At 38.2% G+C, this 18,358-nt stretch overlaps 1 protein-coding gene across 9 annotated transcripts in view; it reads left to right on the forward strand.

Annotated features, from left to right (window-relative positions):
- The window catches only part of RAPGEF4 (Rap guanine nucleotide exchange factor 4), a 150,886-nt gene that overhangs the window by 99,865 nt on the left and 32,663 nt on the right, over positions 1–18,358 (forward strand). For all 9 annotated transcript variants that reach the window (XR_005257603.1, XM_038142848.1, XM_038142849.1 and 6 more), the window contains 7 exons: positions 4,742–4,826; positions 8,305–8,365; positions 9,102–9,178; positions 10,296–10,442; positions 11,717–11,832; positions 14,863–14,951; positions 17,172–17,250. Coding sequence is in view for 8 of the 9 variants with exons in the window: in XM_038142848.1 (XP_037998776.1) it covers positions 4,742–4,826; positions 8,305–8,365; positions 9,102–9,178; positions 10,296–10,442; positions 11,717–11,832; positions 14,863–14,951; positions 17,172–17,250 (654 nt within the window). In the remaining variant the exon portion in view is untranslated. The remainder of the gene's footprint in view (positions 1–4,741; positions 4,827–8,304; positions 8,366–9,101; positions 9,179–10,295; positions 10,443–11,716; positions 11,833–14,862; positions 14,952–17,171; positions 17,251–18,358) is intronic.

The raw sequence follows: 18,358 nt of genomic DNA on the forward strand, positions 1-18,358 counted from the left end.
TGGCCATGGCAGACATATTTTAGTGGCAATTAAAAGCATTGAGAATAATAAGAATAACTTAAGCTCACCTTCACTGAAGATTTACTTGTAAGGGGCCATTCAAGACAGGCAAGTACACAGGGCTATATCCTGCTACCTTGAGGCCATTGGCAAAGTTTGTCTTTTCCATGGGAGAGGAGTGGTCCTGCTTACAGTGTGAAAACATTTTTCATAGTAAAAGATTTTTGAATCACCTGACCCATGTGCTTGTTCCTGTTCTGTTTCCATCTGTATCCTTTCCAGGCTGCATTCCTGTTTAGATCACAAGCTCATTTCAACAGCACTTTTCCAAAAACTTGCTAAAAGCATTGAATTTCAAAAAGTGCCATCAAACACTTGCGCTTATAAAAACAGGAAACACTGTCATGCAGCAGTAGATTTGAAGTATACATTTTATTTCTTCTCCTTATTAGAGATCTAGTCAGCACAACCAAAGGAGCGCTCTCTCCATGTCACACAAAATACATGGACAAGCCAGACTGAGAGCAAGGTGTTTCCATACACCCTTAGGGAGTCATAGAATTGAGATCCTGCACCCTTGCAGACATGTCCTGTGCCCTTTCCACTGAGGAGCAAAAGTGAGCTTTTGCGCCTCTGAGCAGACACCAGTCATGGGAGGCTGAGCAATGCTATGTGTACTGGGACCCTGCTTCTCTGCACTTTCTTCCTTGCCTCAGGCCAACCAAGCAGGTCATCTCTTGGACAATTTCCCTTTCTGTTATCGTGGGTTTTGGCTGCCCACTAAATTTGATTTCTGACATGACTTCCAGAACAGTAAGTGTAAGTTTACACCAGCAGGATAAATACTGATTGTCGTCTGAACTGCTTACAGTTACAGAGAGCTGAAAGGCTGGAAGGATGCTGTGGAAAGTACTGCTCTTCTCTCCATATCGTCACTTGCCCAGCATCACCTGAAAGAATACTAATAGGAGATTTTTCATGGAATATAGTGAGGAGAAAGAGGTTTTCTCAAGACTGATATTCATCTGACATCTTTCCCTGTCCCTGAAAGTGCTTATTTTTGCAGCCCTTTGCTCACTGAAGTAACCTTGTACTTCCAGGGACCATATTAACTACTGTTCTAGTATTCAGTTTACATATGTAATGATTTTGTTAGTTGAAAATCCTCCCTGGACTCAGCTGTAGCAAAGCTGTTAAAATCTCCATCAATCCTCAGAGTCCTGCTAGTTTTGACTAGACACTGTTACAGCTGCCAAAAGTTCAAAGGAATTGTCAAGGCTTCAGAGATGCTGACTCTAGCTGACCTGAGCAGGACCCACAATTTTCAAACCAACACAGCTGCATTTTATAACAGTAACCATTTCCAGAGAGGTTGCAGAACTCAGATAATTACCCTGAAAGAAATAAGACAATATTCTTTGATGAGAAGATTACTTTGAGAATTTGATTGTATAATGAAGCTGTTGCTTTGAAAGGTACTTTCTATTGTTCAAAATCTGAAAATCTCTAACAAAAAGTGTCACTTGTTTTGACAGCCAACTTAAAAATTTCTCTGTTTATTACATTAACTGCAGCATTTTAACTGTCAAACTGTGAAAGAATGTTCTATAGTTTAAAAAACAGAATAGAGCTCAGGGAAATTTTTGGCAGGCTCTTGTTGCTATTGTGTTTTTTTTTTTCCCTTTGGAAACACATATACTGAATGTGAAAATAGCTTTTTGTGAAGTAGCAAACACAGCTCTCTGCTCCTTATAATGGCTGGAGCACAGGTGCAGACCTTGCTAAAGTCCTTGTAAAAATTACTGTAGAATTAATACAGCTCCTCCTTAAGTGTTTCCCCCCTTCAGTATGAAAATATGTCCTGATGGTAAACCCTGATTTAATAGGATGCTATAATACAAAGCTAAACACAATAATAACAGGCGTCTTTAAAGGAGGAATTGTATTCATCCGACAACAGTACTTAGCTCAGATAATGTTATGAATTACATTCTTTTTTTAATGCCCTAGCCTAAAGTAAGTTAGCAGTGTGACTGAAATAATAAATCTGTGTTATATGTTCTTGGTGGCTTCACTTAACACATTTTTTTCTTAGGAGAGAGCATTTTGACACTTAATCACAATGTTATGGGGTCTCTGATCTTTTCCCTTGTTCTCATTATCTAAGAATTTTCTGGTTAGCTGTACAATAAAAATAATCAATGATACTGCTTGGACATACATGGCTTATCAATGGCAAAGTACTGTGTTATTGTCAACATCCTAGTCACAGAGAAGCTCGATGCTCTGACCTTGGTAAATTCTCCAAGCACTGAACAGTTTTTATTGATCACTTAATATCACCTGAGTTGTGTCCATTAATGTGTACCCTTGTTCCCTACCTATTCCATTTATTATCCGCTCTATAACCAGCTATTGCTGTTAGAATGTGTCCCCTGCAGAAACTAGGTCTTTACACAGCAGGATCCTACAAATCAACATCAGTGGGTCACCACACAGGTTTTAAAGACACAGTGATGCCTAATATCTCTCCATGTGACATCTGCAGGAACAGAAGTAAAGACCAGGTACAGATATCAGCTACAGATTGTCAGTCCTTCCAATGTGCTAACATAGGAAGCAAATGGACATGCTAAAGGAAGAGTATGTCCTTTTGTCTTTATGATAATAGAGATCTCATCTAGTAAGACATCATCCTTTTATCTTTTAATTTAATGTAGAAATTTCTTAATTTGTTACACTATATTTTCCAAGATGTACTCGTTTTGCAAGCACATGATAAAATTAAAGTTGCTACTTCCCTGTTATTTGTTAAAATCCTTACTTTTCGTTTGCTAGCTAGTACTGGCTTAGTTTTATGCTGTACTTAATTAAGCTGCCCTGCATAAATTGCTAGGAGTGTCAGCCTTGTAATTTCAAGCAGATTCAGAAACAGTGGAGTATTTTGAGTCACTAGAGGGCATAGCAGTACCAAACCAATTTCTGGTTTTCCCTTAATAGTTTGATTCTGAATGAGAAAAGAGTAATTTAATCCAAAATGGTTTTTAGTCTAAATTTGTCTCTAATCTGGGTAATAATAAATGCATGTCATTGGTAAGTGAAGAACAGCAGAAAAATAAGGCTTGCTTAGCAGAGATATCAGTTCTCCTTATGTTTTCTGTGACTTCTTCAGTATTTCTTTCATCCAAAAGAAGTCTCCATCCACCTACTTTTGTAAAAAGATGTATATATAACTCCAGAGTAACAGAGCTGGGTACTCCCTGTGTCTCACACAAGATATAGACAGACTGTTGAATCAGGAGCTGACTAGGCAGAAGATCTGTAGAACACAATATTTCTTCATATGGCTTTCATGGTCCTCTAGGTGCTAGTCTCCTATAATACTGACATTTTAGGAGGAAAACTTCTATCAGAAAGGAAAACTTCTATCATTGTAGTTTTTCTTTTAGGGCTGTCCAAAGATTCAATTTGTGCAATTGTGCTGTTAATTCTTTTGACACCACACATTGCAGAAAGCAGGATTTAGAACTGTGCTTGTTGTAATGGTGGAGGATGTAAACTTTCTCATTTGGAACTCCTGCCCCCAGAGTGGACTTCTTGTATCCCATTTCCTCTCTTGTATCCCATTTCTATCCTCTTCCTTATGTCTTTTCTTTTGTTCTTGGCCTATTGAATTAATTACTTGTAATCTGCTTTTCACAAATCTAAACCATATTGTTTGGAAGGACTTCGTCCTGTAAAAATAGCTTGAAATAATGCTTTAAAAGAATTTTTCTTCCTGTGTGTCTGTATGTCACTCCAGTGTGCTGTCTGAAATTATATGACAGGAGAAATTGTTCTTTTGGAAAATAATATTGTATTAAATACTGTAACTGAAGAGAATCTTGTGAGTGGGAAAAAGATTGGGAGTCACTCTCAAACTCCCGCAACTCCTCCTGTGTGCTGTTTATTAGATCCTCCAAAGCATCTCTGACACACTGCAGTCCCCACAGTATTTGTGTCCCTCTTTAGCAATCAGAAAATTTTGGGTAGATTGCAGAAGTGCAATTATTTCAGCCACAGTGCCAGCCTCCTTACTACTCCTTGTGCTAGAGAAGAATTATTCCTTCATCAATGCATTGATGAAGGAATAATGGAATAATTCTTCTTTAGCACAAGCTTCTTGTATTTTTCAGGGAGAAAAGCTGAAACTACTGAGTGGTTCTTATTTACCTTTGTGGCTAAACAGCAGCACTCAGCATTAACTGTAGAGCAGTCGTTAGCTGTCCTCCAAGATGCACTGCTGCATCTCCAATTTGTTCAGCAGAAGTTCACACACTCCTTTACAAACCACTACAACTGTGTTTGCTACAACTAATCAGTACTGCTTGTGCAAAATAGTGCATGCCTCATGCTCAGGAGTGCTTTTGAAAGGAACTAATCTTTATGTACCATTTCTGATTTATATGACCATTTTATACATATATAGAACACTTGATTTAATCAGAAAAGCTGCCTAATCAGGATCTCTCTAAGGTGGTTGCCATGGCTGCTGCTCAGTGTCATTCAGGTAGCATTCATAGAGCTTCTATCCTGTGTGTGTTTCAGTCCTCCAGCCAGAAACATCATTCAGTCCCTGTTTAGTGAGGATGTACACTTCACTAGACAGTTCAGCATCATTTTGTGTTGTTTTGTCTTTCTGTGAAGTATTTATTTTGGGCATTTATTGCATTTAGTTTTTCCTTTTATCTTCTCTCTATAGCCCTGGCCAGAGAACTGTAGATGACTTAGAATTTATATATGAAGAACTTCTCCACATTAAGGCCTTATCTCACCTTTCTACCACAGTAAGTAATTTTAAAAATTATAACTCATCACATAAAAGGAGGCTCAATTTTTACTTCTGGTTTTACTTCTGACTTTATTAAAGTTGGAGAGCCGGTAACCATTTTCATTTATACTTTCCATGCAAAGAATTTATTCCATCTGTGAGAATCATCCAAGCACTGTACAGGTGTAGGTTCTCTATTTGATATCAGATATAATTCTCTTCAAGTATTTCTGCACAACCCCTCACGTGGCACAGGTGCTGCTGTCTGGGTCCCCGTCCATGTGTAAATGAAGGTGCTGGTACGACTGAATTTTGCAGAATTGATTTCTGTAAGGAGTCTTGGCTTGAACGAGTTAGGAGGAGGAATTGCACTGTGGAGAGAAGTGCACTGTGCAGTGCTTGCTGGTTGGAGTTTGGTCATTGAGTGAAAGAAAGCTCATCAGACACTTTCTCCCTGAAGTGGTCAAGAACAGCACAGAGAACCAAGGATAAATGGAATGGACAGGAGAATGCATCTATTTAAAGTCTCACCATACACTGTGCAGACAACTGAAACAAGCTAAATAGCACTTTACTTGGTAGCAATAAGTTGTGAATGCTTTCAGAAAAAGGAAACCAGTCAGAAAGTAGATCCATATTTGACAATACCTTCTTCAGAATCTCTTGTTATTTTCAGTCATTCTCAGTTAGCTTGGACAGATGCAGCTAATTATGAAGCTGCATTACGGAAAGATAGTACTCCATGCAAACATATAAAAACCTGAACTATGTTTTTCAAAAAAGAATAGGCAGTCAGAGTTGGTATCTGAATTACATTGTTGTTAAGGAAACTTCCCAGTTTGACCATTTGTGAGACTCTAGCAGTCACACTCTCAGCACCAGAGGCTGTCACTGCTGGGGCTGGAGCCCCTTCACAGGGGCAGCTCCAGTGACCTGGCAGGTCCTGCTGGACTCCTGCACATGCCCCACTCACACAGCTAGACTAGGTTTCCTCGCTGCTTCCAACCCAGGTTTGCCATAGCAGAGCCTTGTATGTCTTGCTCCATAAAGCAATTTATTCCCAGTGTAGTAACGCAGAAACAGCTCAAGCTGGTGCCTCCGAGGAGGGATCACAAATGAAGAAACCCCTGGGCTTTTATCCCCTCACCATCCAAGCATTCACAAGTCTCACCCTACTTCCTGTGTCCTGTGCTCCTGCTGTGTCTCCCAGTGTCCATTCGCCTGGCTGGTGCCACTTGTGCTCTTTGCTGTGAAGAGGGCTGGCAGTCCATGGCCTCTTGTCTCTCTGGGCTCCCACACAGAGTTCAGTCTGCAGACAAACTGCAGCTTGCAAACCAAGGTACCTGCGGAGTTACCTGCACTAGATGTATTCCTCAACATGGGAACAGACATCCAAAAGCCTTAAAAATCCCTGGAATGTAGAGAAAAGAGTAACTAAAGAAAGACTACTGTAAGATCCAGAAATGACCCTTTACAAGTTAAACAAAAGAAACTACCCAGGATAGACAGATATTGAGACGGAGTGGAGAAAATTCTCTATACTGGGGACATAACCCAGAACAAAAAAAATTTGAAACACAGAATATTTTCAGCTCAGAAGAAAATCAGACTTGAGGTCAGATACCACAAGAAGTACCATATGGAACAAGTATGGAAAGTGATACAAACTGCAAAAAATACTTGGCATTTTGAAGTACAGATGATTCCATGTTTTTAGTAAGAATATGGAATTGCCAGCTTATTACGTGCATCATGAACTAAAGAAGAAGAGAGAAACTAAGACTAGCTTAGAGGAAATCTTCAGAGGAACAACAGATAGCATTGCTTCCATGAACCAGAAGATTAATGACCAATCAACTTGAAAGGAAAGTGAATATTTAATTTATTTTAAGTAAGGCATAATTCCTAAAGCAATAAGTTTTCTTGATATGCCACGAGCAGTAGAAAGTAAAACGGATAAAGCTCAAGTCTCATGGTGGTGAACTAATTCCTGCTATAGAAGCCTGTGAAGTTAATGTACAAATTAAGAACAATTATATAACAAGGTGTTAAAAACAAGTCAAACCTGGGGCTTCATCAAGTGGATTCATTCACAGCAAAGGCCAATGACTGAATCAACTGAGAAGACATCTGAGGACATCAATGGATAGGAATGCTCTCTGCTACGTGTAGAACAGTGCTAATGGGGTTGTATTTCCTGGCCTTATGAAAGTATAATTTCCTTTGAGCAGAAGTTATAAAGGAATTTGGTGAGCTAAGTGTTACAGAAATCACAGGCCTCTGAGTGTGTTCACTGGTCAGTGTACTTTAAGAAACCTCCATTTATCTCTCTTTTTCTCCAGGCTTCAAAAAGGGAGTGCTTTCCCCTGATTGTCAGGAAGGAGTTCTAGGAGAGGTGGCTGATGTGATATGTTTGAACTTGGTGCCTGAGCACCAAGGTTGGGTGGGTGCCTTTAAGTACATCAGTGCCCAGATTTTACCACCCATCTTAGGAGATGCAGCCATCAGATTCTCATTTGGATTGTGTCCAAAATTTGAAAGTTCCTTCCCAAGTTTTTCTTCGTGGCCTAATTTTTTTAAAATTTAAACAAACGAGACATTGCTGTGAAAATACTACTAGTAAATAGATGTTGAGGCCAGCTTTTGATCTGTATTTAGCATGATTAAGTTACATGGTAGTACCTCTGAAAAATATCTTGTCACCAGCTGACATTTTCCAAATAAGTGAATCCTGCTGCTGGGAAATAGGCCCCTAAGTTTTTGGAGACTTGTGCTTGTATGAAGAGAAACATAAAACACAGAAGAACTCAGGATCATACAAGATTCCTAGTGCTACTGCTATTTTGTGGCAGTAACACAGTGTTTACAGTGACAAAAAGCAGTTGGAAGCAGTGTCTCACTGGAGACAACTGCCCAGTGAGCCCGAGCTAATCACATCAAGGGCAAAACAACCCCAGCAAGGAGCCGGCTGACACCGGGGGCAGCGTCACGTTCTCCAGTTCCTGGAAGAGGTACTGAGCTGGATGCTTTGCCTGGGAAGCTGTCAGGCAGAGAGGAGACTCAGCAAGTCCAGATGGCTGTGCCTCACAGCTTGACACAGCAGAAGCACAGACTTAGGTCAGTGCGAACCAGATTCCCCAGGAGAGAACAGGAATACTTCCATGGAGTAATTGACAATCGCTAGCTATCTTCTGTAACAGATTAATTGTTACCATTTGAAACTTCCCGTCTTGTTAATCATTGATGGTCACTTCACATGTGTGTGTACAAAGAAAGGTGTAGAGACCTATATCTTAAAGATGTCCTTGTCTGAGCCATTTGGAGCCAGGAAATGTAGCTCTGTAAAGCCAATCAGTAGGAGATCAAGTGAAGCAGACCAATGACTGATCAGTGATGCAGAGAGAAGGAAAGTACAATGGGGCTATATTATGTGACCTCATCACCAGGAGGAATGAGATACATATAATAACTATAATTTCTCTTTCTATTTAAAGGTAAAACGGGAATTAGCAGGTGTTCTCATTTTTGAGTCACATCCCAAAGCAGGAACAGTCTGTAAGTAAATGAAATCCTGTCAGATCTCTTTCTCACCTGTGCTATGAATATTTGAATTCCTAATGTTTAAATGACAAGAGCAAAACTTGGATGCATTCTTCAAACTTGATTGTCACTTCACGTTTAAAACCTAGGGTAATAAGTGTTAGCTTAGTCTGTTGCCAAATGCAGGGACAATACCAAAATTAATTCCGTATCCTTCGTTAAGAGTATATATCACTTACAATTTGGGTGTGTTTTTATCTAGAATTTTTGGTTTGACCAATCTCTATTTAAAATGTATTTTAATATAATCCTGTATTTAAAAAAATATTCCTGCACAAAATAAAGGATTTAAAATGGTAGATTACTCAGACATGTTAATACTGAGACATTTTAGCAAATGAATATTAAATTCACGGTCACTAGAGAACTGGGTTAGAACGTGGTGCTACTAGTGGGATCCAACTTGTGTGGTAATTAGTAATTGATAACCTGACATATTGATAAATGAGTTGTTGGAGCTGTCATAGAAAAGAAAAGCAACTTTCACATCAGTGTAATAAAATAACTATATGGTTATGAATTGTTTTTCAAAATTCTGAAGGCAATTGCTTTTAAAATCATAGTATGCCCTTTTATAAGGTAGACATTTATATGACTGTAGAGTTCCCTTGAATTTTATGGGGTGAAGAATCTGGCCCATTTATATTTTGAATAACTATATTCTAACCATAAAATCTTTTCTCTCTTGTAGTATTTAATCAGGGAGAAGAAGGTACTTCTTGGTACATTATCCTAAAGGGATCAGTAAACGTAGTCATTTATGGCAAGGTATTTTTTCCAGAAGCTATTTTGTATGATTGTTATTATTGAAATTGTAAGAGTAAACTTTGAGGGAATACAGTTTAATTTAGAGTGAAATTGCTTTTGATAATTTGTCTGACAAAACAAATAGATTGTAATTTTATTAAGAAATGATCCAGTGGTTTCACTGATTATACTTTCAGTAGATTGCTCTATAATTTTGGGATATATTACACAGTTTCTGACTATAATCCATCAGAGTTACATCAGTATCTTTAGGACAAAGTAATTTGCTGGAATTTGGTGGATTGCCAGACCTCTCTCTTGGGGGTTTTGCCGCATCCCTTTGCCACTATGTTGTCGTGCATTTGGATGACTAACTATTCTCATGCACATCTGACAAAAGTACTGCTTTGTGACTGGTGGTTCTCAGGTTGGTTGAAGCTCTTCCAAATTTATGCCAGCTATTCATTTTAGTTAAGCCATAGACCAAAAAGCATCTTTATTAAATTTCCTGTTTATGAGAGAGATTTTTCAAGGCAAAAAAAGGAGATCTTGGTACACAGGAATCCCTTGAGTCTTCAACCCTACTCCTTGTTGATTTCTCATTCAATAACTGAGAATCCTCCATTTGAAAACAAAGCATTTCACCAAAATCTAGCACAAGGGCCCCAGTGATAAGTCTGTTCCTAAGTAACACATATTTAGCCATGCTTTTTACATCACTGAGTGGGCCAGATCCTCTGTTACTGTGAATTGGAGGAAACAGAGTGCTGCTGATGTACAGCAGCTGGAGATGTGTTGCTCTATGTTAATTCTGCAAACCTGATTTTATTTTTTAGGGCCTCTATAAATAAAAAACAAAATAGTCAACAACTTTCTGTCTTCAGCAGTCTGAGAAGAGTCCTTTAAGCTGCATGCAATTTCAGAGAACAAGCTGATTCTTTTCTGTTCTTGCCTCTCTTTAGTAATAGTAACAACCAGCTATCAAGTATTGTTTCCTAGTCATTATTTTGGCTGTTGATATCCTGCCAAATAGATTTATTTTGGTGTTTGATTGTGAAGTCCAGTGTTTGTACAAGGACTTTCAATAGAATCCAGAGTAATGATGGGTTTCTGCATGTAAATGTTTTGCTCTGTGCAGGGTGTGGTATGTACTCTACATGAAGGAGATGATTTTGGCAAGTTAGCACTTGTGAATGATGCTCCCAGAGCAGCATCCATTGTTCTGCGGGAAGACAACTGCCACTTCTTGAGAGTAGATAAGGAAGACTTCAACAGGATCCTGAGGGTAAGAGTGGGAAGAGCTGCCCTCAGTGCCATATCAGAACTTGCAAGTTTTTCTAGAGGCTGTCATTTCTATGAATATATTAATATTAATAACCTTGTTTGTGGTATGCCTAATTGTGGAACAGAGATGAGACAGTCTAGAAGGTCACATAAAAATATGTTCATCACCTTTCCTCTCTCAGCTCCCAGATCAGACATGAAAATACGACCTAAGGGAATCTTTTGTCTCTCACATTCTATAATCTAGCATTTGCCCTGCTCAGTTTTTACTCATGCTGCTCAGGATTTCTTTGTGATTTTCTGTCCAAATATTGAAAAAAACAAGATCACCCCTTTTCCTACATAGGTCAGTGTCAGGTACATTAAATTCAAGAGTTTCAAGGCAGAATCAAGTGGCAAGAATCAGATGTCTTCATCAGAGAACTCTAGAAAGATATTCCCAGACTAATTTTACAGTTAATCATTTTGGGGTAAATGTGTTCCAAAGTCCAACTGTAATTCTGTAAATTCAGGCTATTTTGTGGTCATTCATAGTAGAGGAAGTCAAAACTAGCATCGTCCTGTATTTGAACCTATATATGCCCAGTGCTGCAGCAATAAAACCGGTCCAGAAAGGGTACTCCTCTAGAAAAATGACTTGTGGTTACTGTACGAAAGGGAATGAGGATCCCTTTGGGAGTAAGGTTGGGTTAGCTGTGGAGACTTACAACTCATTAAGCTTTGGTTTATGATTCAAAGAAGATCCAAGTCCATGGTCTTACGAATTTTTACCTGTGTTTTTGAATGCACATTATACTTAACTTTTTTCTTTTTCTACTCTGAGTGAGCTGGTAATAGAAAAGGAACAGTTTACTGAGCTAAGACTTTCTATTCTTAAATGCTATTTTCTTTTTTTATTATTATTTTATTTTAGAGAAAAGATTGCCAAAAATAGTGTTTGCATGTAAGTGGGGATAGAGATTACATTACATACGGCAAGTTGTGGAGAGACTGTTTTCCAGCAAACTTTTTTTTTTTTCAGTTTGACATCTCCATAAAATAGAGATTTTTAATGTAGTCCTTGCTCTAGTCTCTCCCACAATTCTCTTCTTCTTGCCTTGGTGTCAGTGCTACCTTCTTGATTCTGCCCGTGAGAAAAACAGAGTAAAGACAGATAAATACAGAGGGAAAGAACCAACACAAGTATTTTGTGTTTGAAAGTCATGCAGTTTGTTAGAGTAACTAATCAGGCAAATCAAGTGCAGTCACATTTATTAAAAGTAACTTGTCTTGCAGGATGTGGAAGCAAATACAGTAAGACTCAAAGAACATGACCAAGATGTCTTGGTGTTGGAGAAGATCCCAGCAGGAAACAGAATTTCTAATCAAGGAAATTCACAGCCGCAGCACAAGTATGTTTTCATTCAGTAGTGCAAATGTCAGACAATTATTAACCTTTCTAAATGGTGCTATTATCCAAACAATAGCATATTCCCTTTCGGTGGAAGACTGCAGTGCATATAAAGGTTTTCTTTTTTTAGTCATCAGCACATGCCCCTTACTCAATAATAGATCCATTTCTAGCAGCACACCCGCTCTATGTCTTTACACAATAATTCCCTGAAGATCTCAGTGTAAATACTTACCTCAAGAAATAATCTGAGTTACTGTGTAAAAGATGTGAGGAAAATACATTGTTTTATTGTTAAGTACAGATATTTTAATTTTGTATTTTGAGCTCTAGATGCTAAGAAGAGTTTGCTATGCACAATTTAGATACAATACAAAGATATCATGCAATGACAGTCACAGAGCTTATCTTACAGAATAGTTTAGCACTGTAATAACAATATTAACTATATTTTCCTTTCTTACTGAAAGGGAAAAAGTACAATTCTGTTTGGATACTACTGTGATAAGAGTAGAGTGAGGCTATTATCATTCTGAACCTCGGTAAAACCCCTAAAGGTTTGTAAATGTGTTATTTGCAAATGGATACACAATTTTCTTCAGAAGCATTCAAACAATTTCAACAAGTTTTGAATCTGTTACCCTGAACCTCACTTTCTCTCAAAAAAGAGCCAATGTATTGTGCAATACTTTGGGTACAGTTTTTATCTCATCTGGGATTTCATATACTTATTTCATCTGCATGACTAAATGCAAAGATTTGTAAAGATCTGTGAAGGTTGCATAAGCCATTCCTTGCATTTTATATACACATTTCACATTTTTCAGGAACTTCTATTTCATTTTTCACTTATCTATTAAAACATTTAGAAAAACAGTCTATGCTACCAGGTAACCATGTACTCTTACAGAAGTTTTTCTTTGCCCAAATGAGGGGAACTTGACCATAGCCAGTGGATTTGCATCAGCAACTGCAATGCACAGTATCTTGGTCATAGGTTTAAATCCATTTTCTTGGGTCTGACGCATTTTTCATGCTTCCAAAAGTGAAAGATCCATTTGAACATTTTGAAACACTGCCTTCCTTGTGAACTCTTCGCACCAGCGTAACTTGTATTATTTAACATCTTCTTTTTCAAAATTTGATAAAAATAGCCAGAGATATTTATGGTAAATGGTTAAATTAGGCCTTACATACCAGGAATATTTTCAGGTAAAGATCAGAATTTAATTTCTGTAAGTATTTTACTCATTTGGTCAGGTTTTGGGTACTATAAATGTGCCAGCAAGGGAGCTTTTGCTGGGACCATAACTATGACCAATAGACGTAAGTTACCCAAAAAAGGGAGTTACCCTGAGGGTTCACTGTCTGCTTTTCACCAGTTGGATTACTTTGCTAAGACTGTGTTGGCAGTGTCTTTATGTTTCAAGTCTTCAAAGTGAGTTCACTGGGTTTGAGGATGACATTTCTTTTCTTAGTAGAGTAAGTGGCTACATTTGTGTTTGAGAGACCAAACCAAAATTACCAATGTTTCTTGATTTCCAGAATGTGTTACTGGAATGTGTTAGTTGAGTGTTCAGTACTTTTGAAAATGACTGCCCAAAAGAGGAACTTATCAGGCACCTCTTCTCAGGAAAGAACTAATTTTCTCATCTTGGCCTTGGGGGAAACTTCATTTTGGGAACACATAAATCCTTTTGGTTACAGTTTGGATTCCACTGCCTCCTCTGTGGAGGAGACAGAGCTCCTACACAGCTCCCTGAGCTGTGCTTTCAAACAGTGACAGTTTCGCTTGGGAGGACTGGCTCTGAAGTTATCACTCCCAAGATCTAACTCTTTATGGGTGATCACACTCATGCAGCATGAATTCAGCAGCCCTGCAAGTCACTTCACTGTTCATTTTCACTTTCATATTCAGAGTACAGCAACCTGTGATTTCTCTGCTTCACTCACTTAGATACTTGGTTAGTATCTCTGTGAGAATGTGCACTGGCTTAACAAGTGTTTGTGTTCTTGGGACATCAATACAGTTCTTCCAAAGAGGTTGGCAGGTAAAAGAACTGTGACGGTCAGTGCTCAAAGTGAGGAGGAGCTCCCAGGAGCTCAGCTCCACCACTTATTTCTCAGCAGGAGCAGAGTATCTTCACTTCTCAGGGTTTTTTTCTTTCTTTTTTTTTCTTTTATTTTTTTAAGTTTCATACTTTATCAGTTGAATTCCAAAAAAAAAAAAAAAAAAGGAAAGAAAAAAAAGATGCAAAGATTGAAAGAATGGAGGGAAATGCAAAAAAATCTGATCTGTGAGAAAAGAGAAAAAAAGATGACAGGACAAGTTTTCCAATATCATATGATATTCTGCTGGTACTTAAAATCTTGCCAGTGTTTTTGCATGAAGCAGAAAAACCTGGCTGTTGCACTAGTTCTCTCACCTCACTAAACTAATTCCAGGAAATGGTACAATTCTCAGTTTATTGACTTGAAACACTTACTTCAGCTGTGCAAGGTATTGCACAAATTTGAAGATACAGTATTTCATTATCTGCCCCCACCTTCCCAGACCAACCTGTGTCAGGGATGCTGAAGGAAATGATTTCCTTGCTCTGACACTGATACACACTAGTTCTTATTTCAGGCTCATAGTGACCCTGTTAAACCCTTTAATGACTGCGAGTTGTTGTTGTTACTGCGATAGTTATTCTCAGTGGAGGAGCATTTCTGCCTGTACTTCTCTGAGTTTGGACCATTGCAGATCTGCTGATTGTGGTGTGATTGTGGTGGTGTTATACTGAAGTACTTTGTGTGGGGAGGGGGCTGTCTCTCATCCCTGGGCAGGGTGGAGAATGTTACTGTTAATGTTTACGGGGGGAAGCCAGTAAAGATTATGAGGGGTTTTGGCCTAAGCACACAGATTCTGGTCAGAGCAGGTGTTTGGCACACAGCAGCACAGCAGTCCTGATCTTCTTGCTGGTACACAGTTATTTCTTGATTAGATCTTTTGGCTATGAGATGCTAACTGCTCCTTTCCCTCCCTCAGGTACATTGTGATGTCAGGAACCCCAGAGAAAATTTTGGAGCACTTTCTAGAAACTATGCGCCTTGAAGCAACTTTAAATGAAGCAACGGGTATTTACATGGCAGAATCTGTTTTATTATTATCCTATAAGATGGATTTGCTGTGGGAACACTGCTTTGAAAAGCCCCTATAGTGGTGTTTTTTTCCCAGAAGAACTGTCTGCTGCTCTGAAACAACCCCAAGAGAATTAAGGAAATCCAGAATTAAAAACAGCAATCCACTTTTCCAAGCCTGCTCTATTGTGTTTGTACTTAAATGTCATAGTAGAACAACAAAATCCTCCAAGGTGCCAGACCAGCACTTATGACTTTAATTAGGCACAACCATACGGCCTGGACAGAGCACCCCATTAGTAATGGTATTCCTTGTTCTGGAGGTCACTTTAATACTGTGAAATAGCTTGATAACTCCAGACATTACATTGTGCCAGTGTAAGTATTCTCAAATCTGCACATCACATTTAAAGTATCACAATTTAAATTTTGTGTCTGTGATATTTTCCCATATGCAGGGAAAAAAGAACTTTTACTCAAAGGAGAACTTGGCACAGCATGGGCTGAGTCCCAAGAATGCAGGTTGCTGCATCTTCACTTAATGGGCTGCTTTTCATTTGTGTAAAGAGAAGAGAGAATTTATATCTAGAGATATAGATATTTGAAGACTTACATTTTAGTGAGTACTTTAATTTTTGAAGAGTCAGACACAAAAAATCCTCATAATTCTCATAAAGTAATGCATAGACTTGTATATTAAATGACGAAACATTGCTTTTGCAAGTTCTTTTTGTACTATAGATGTCTGCTAAGTATGTATTCAAAAGTGTTCTTAAATCCAGTTAATCTGTTATTGATCTCATAGTATTGGAGAAACCTGTATAGTGGTCCATAAATGGTGGAATTAGTGAAAAATTGCAGAAATCCTTTTAAAGTGTATGTTTCCACTACTTTAAAGACAGAAATAAAAGGGATCCTTTTCATAGATACCTGTTTACTAGAATTTCAAGCAGAGTATTCTTCTTCAGGCTTGCAGCCATATAATCACAAGTTTGCCATGTGCAGTATGCATGTATTATATATTTTTCAAAACAAATTATTTAAAAGATATTTTGAAACTTTTTGTCAAAACATCTAGTGACAAGATTGAACCTGTATCCCAATGCAATATAATGTGTCATAATTCAAAAAGTTAGTTTTAGGATATAGGATCACAGAATGCTGGAAAACTGAATTTTTTGTTTACGCATTCCTTTAATTTAAGAGTATTTAAAAACCAATTTGCCCTGGGTATTACATTGAATAAGTGATGCCCTTCCAGAGGTGAGTTTTGTCAACTGAGAGATACTTTCATACAGGAAGTGGAAGCAATGATGTAATATTATATTGCACAGTTGTCTTCATATTTCTTCTGTCATTTCTTACAATGTTTGTAAATGTTTCGGTTATCTCAGAAGTTGCACTGTAGAAATAATACCCTGGGGTATTGTGTTCACTGTTTCTCAGTGATTCCATATAAGCCTGCCAAACTCATTCTGGTCTCTGCAGCCAGGCTTTATAAATCCTTCTTGTTGTAACAAATACAAGATAAGTCAAACTGGGATTTACACCAGCACTACCAACAGGTCATTTTGGCAGAAAAAATAGCGTGCTGGGTTTTGCCAGAGAAAATGTCAGTCATATTGTTCATATACATTTTAATGTAAATATAGCAGCTGTGATACCTGTGAATCAAAATAAACCCAGAAATTTGACTGTCCCTTTACCTCTTTTAAGCATTCTACTCAATGTTAGGAAATCAGCAAAGAATGAAATTATTTGCCTTTTTCTGTGTAGGATATACTAAGTGTGCTGCCTGATATTGTAACTGCTAAAGCCAATTGCTACAGCTCTTTTTAGGTACCCAGGTGTGAAAGGCCTAATTCTTCCTTGCATAGAACTCCACACTTGTAGAGAAGTATATCCAAATATTTCACTTTGGCACAGATGTGGGGCTTTTTGCTGTGCCAGATTTCTCTTTGACACTGGCAAATGCCTGTTAGCAATAAAATTAATGCAATAAAATTCATGCAGACAAGACTAAAATATTATTATTTTAGCTCATATTTGTCCATTACCCTTTTCTGTACCTAATGCCTACAAAGAAAGTGCCAAAAGACCACTTTATTATCTGCAGAGGGCTAATAACATAGTTCAGGTGAAAGAAAACTCATCCTTGACACTCCCAAGCTGTTTGCAGAGGCTTAATTGACTGTTTTCTTTCTCTTTTTTTCACAGATTCTGTTTTAAACGATTTTATTATGATGCACTGTGTTTTTATGCCAAATAGTCAGCTCTGCCCAGCCTTGATGGCACAATATCCTTTTTTAAGAGAAAAGTTAAGTCTCTTTAGCCATTTTACCTATCAGTGATGAAAGTGAAGCTTCCCTCTCTCAAGAAGTACATCACGTCCCGTGGAGGCTGTGCCTTGTGAGTAGATTATCAGTGTCTGACTAGCAGCTGTCCATAACTCAACAGCTCTGAAATGGATAGTTATAACCCATGATGAGATACAGTACAGACCATGAAAACTATATTTCTTGTGCTGATTACTGTTCCAAGGGAAATAAATGTACTGTTCCTCCACCAAATACGCAAAATTACATAAAAGTTTGGGTTACTCTTCCTGTATCTTTCCTGTCTTTCTTGGGTTTTGCTGAACTACAGCATCTACATTTTAGCTGGGATAGTTATGGCTTAGTGATTTCAGTGGTTCACTTTACAGATTGCAAACTGCAAACTGCCTCTAGCAAGAGGCTGCCTGAACTTGTAGACCAGTGGGTAAGTAGTTCCTAGGCACTGTCATAATTGTTATGAAAAAGTAGTAATAATCTGTAGTATAGTCTATAGCATATGCAAACAAACTGTAAGAAACTTCAGTTGGATGTGAATACTACGAGATGAAATCTTCATAGTGGAGAGCACTGAGAGCTGGGGGTGATTCTCGTCCTCTCTGCATGTTTCACAGGAGTCTGTGAAATGTCCACCTGTCAATTACTGGCAGATTGTTTAGTTTGAGGAGCTATTGGACATAGAGAGTTTTCCTTGTGCACAGTGACTTGAAGCTATCAAGTGACTGGGAACATTAAATAAACATATAATGTTTTCTGTTTTATAGAATTCTGACAGGGGTATAATAACTTCAGCTCCCTATTTATTTGTTTTGAATCGCAATGGTGTGAAAGTGCTTTCCTTCAAGCTCAGTGGGGCGAGTGACATCTGGGAAAGCTCACCTCCTGAAACCACAAAATAGAGCATTGTGTCCTTGGCTGGCAAGCTTGAGAATCCATTTGTGTTACTCCTAGCGAGGAGAGTAATTGTTTTGAAAACCTTTGGACCCATGAAACTGGTGTGTAGAAGATTGTTCACACACCTGAAACAAACATTTTTTCCAAAATCACATTGTTTTGGATATCAAAAGTATT

Source organism: Motacilla alba, chromosome 7 (genome assembly GCF_015832195.1).
Source record: "Motacilla alba alba isolate MOTALB_02 chromosome 7, Motacilla_alba_V1.0_pri, whole genome shotgun sequence".
In the NCBI taxonomy this organism is placed as follows: Eukaryota; Metazoa; Chordata; class Aves; order Passeriformes; family Motacillidae; genus Motacilla; species Motacilla alba.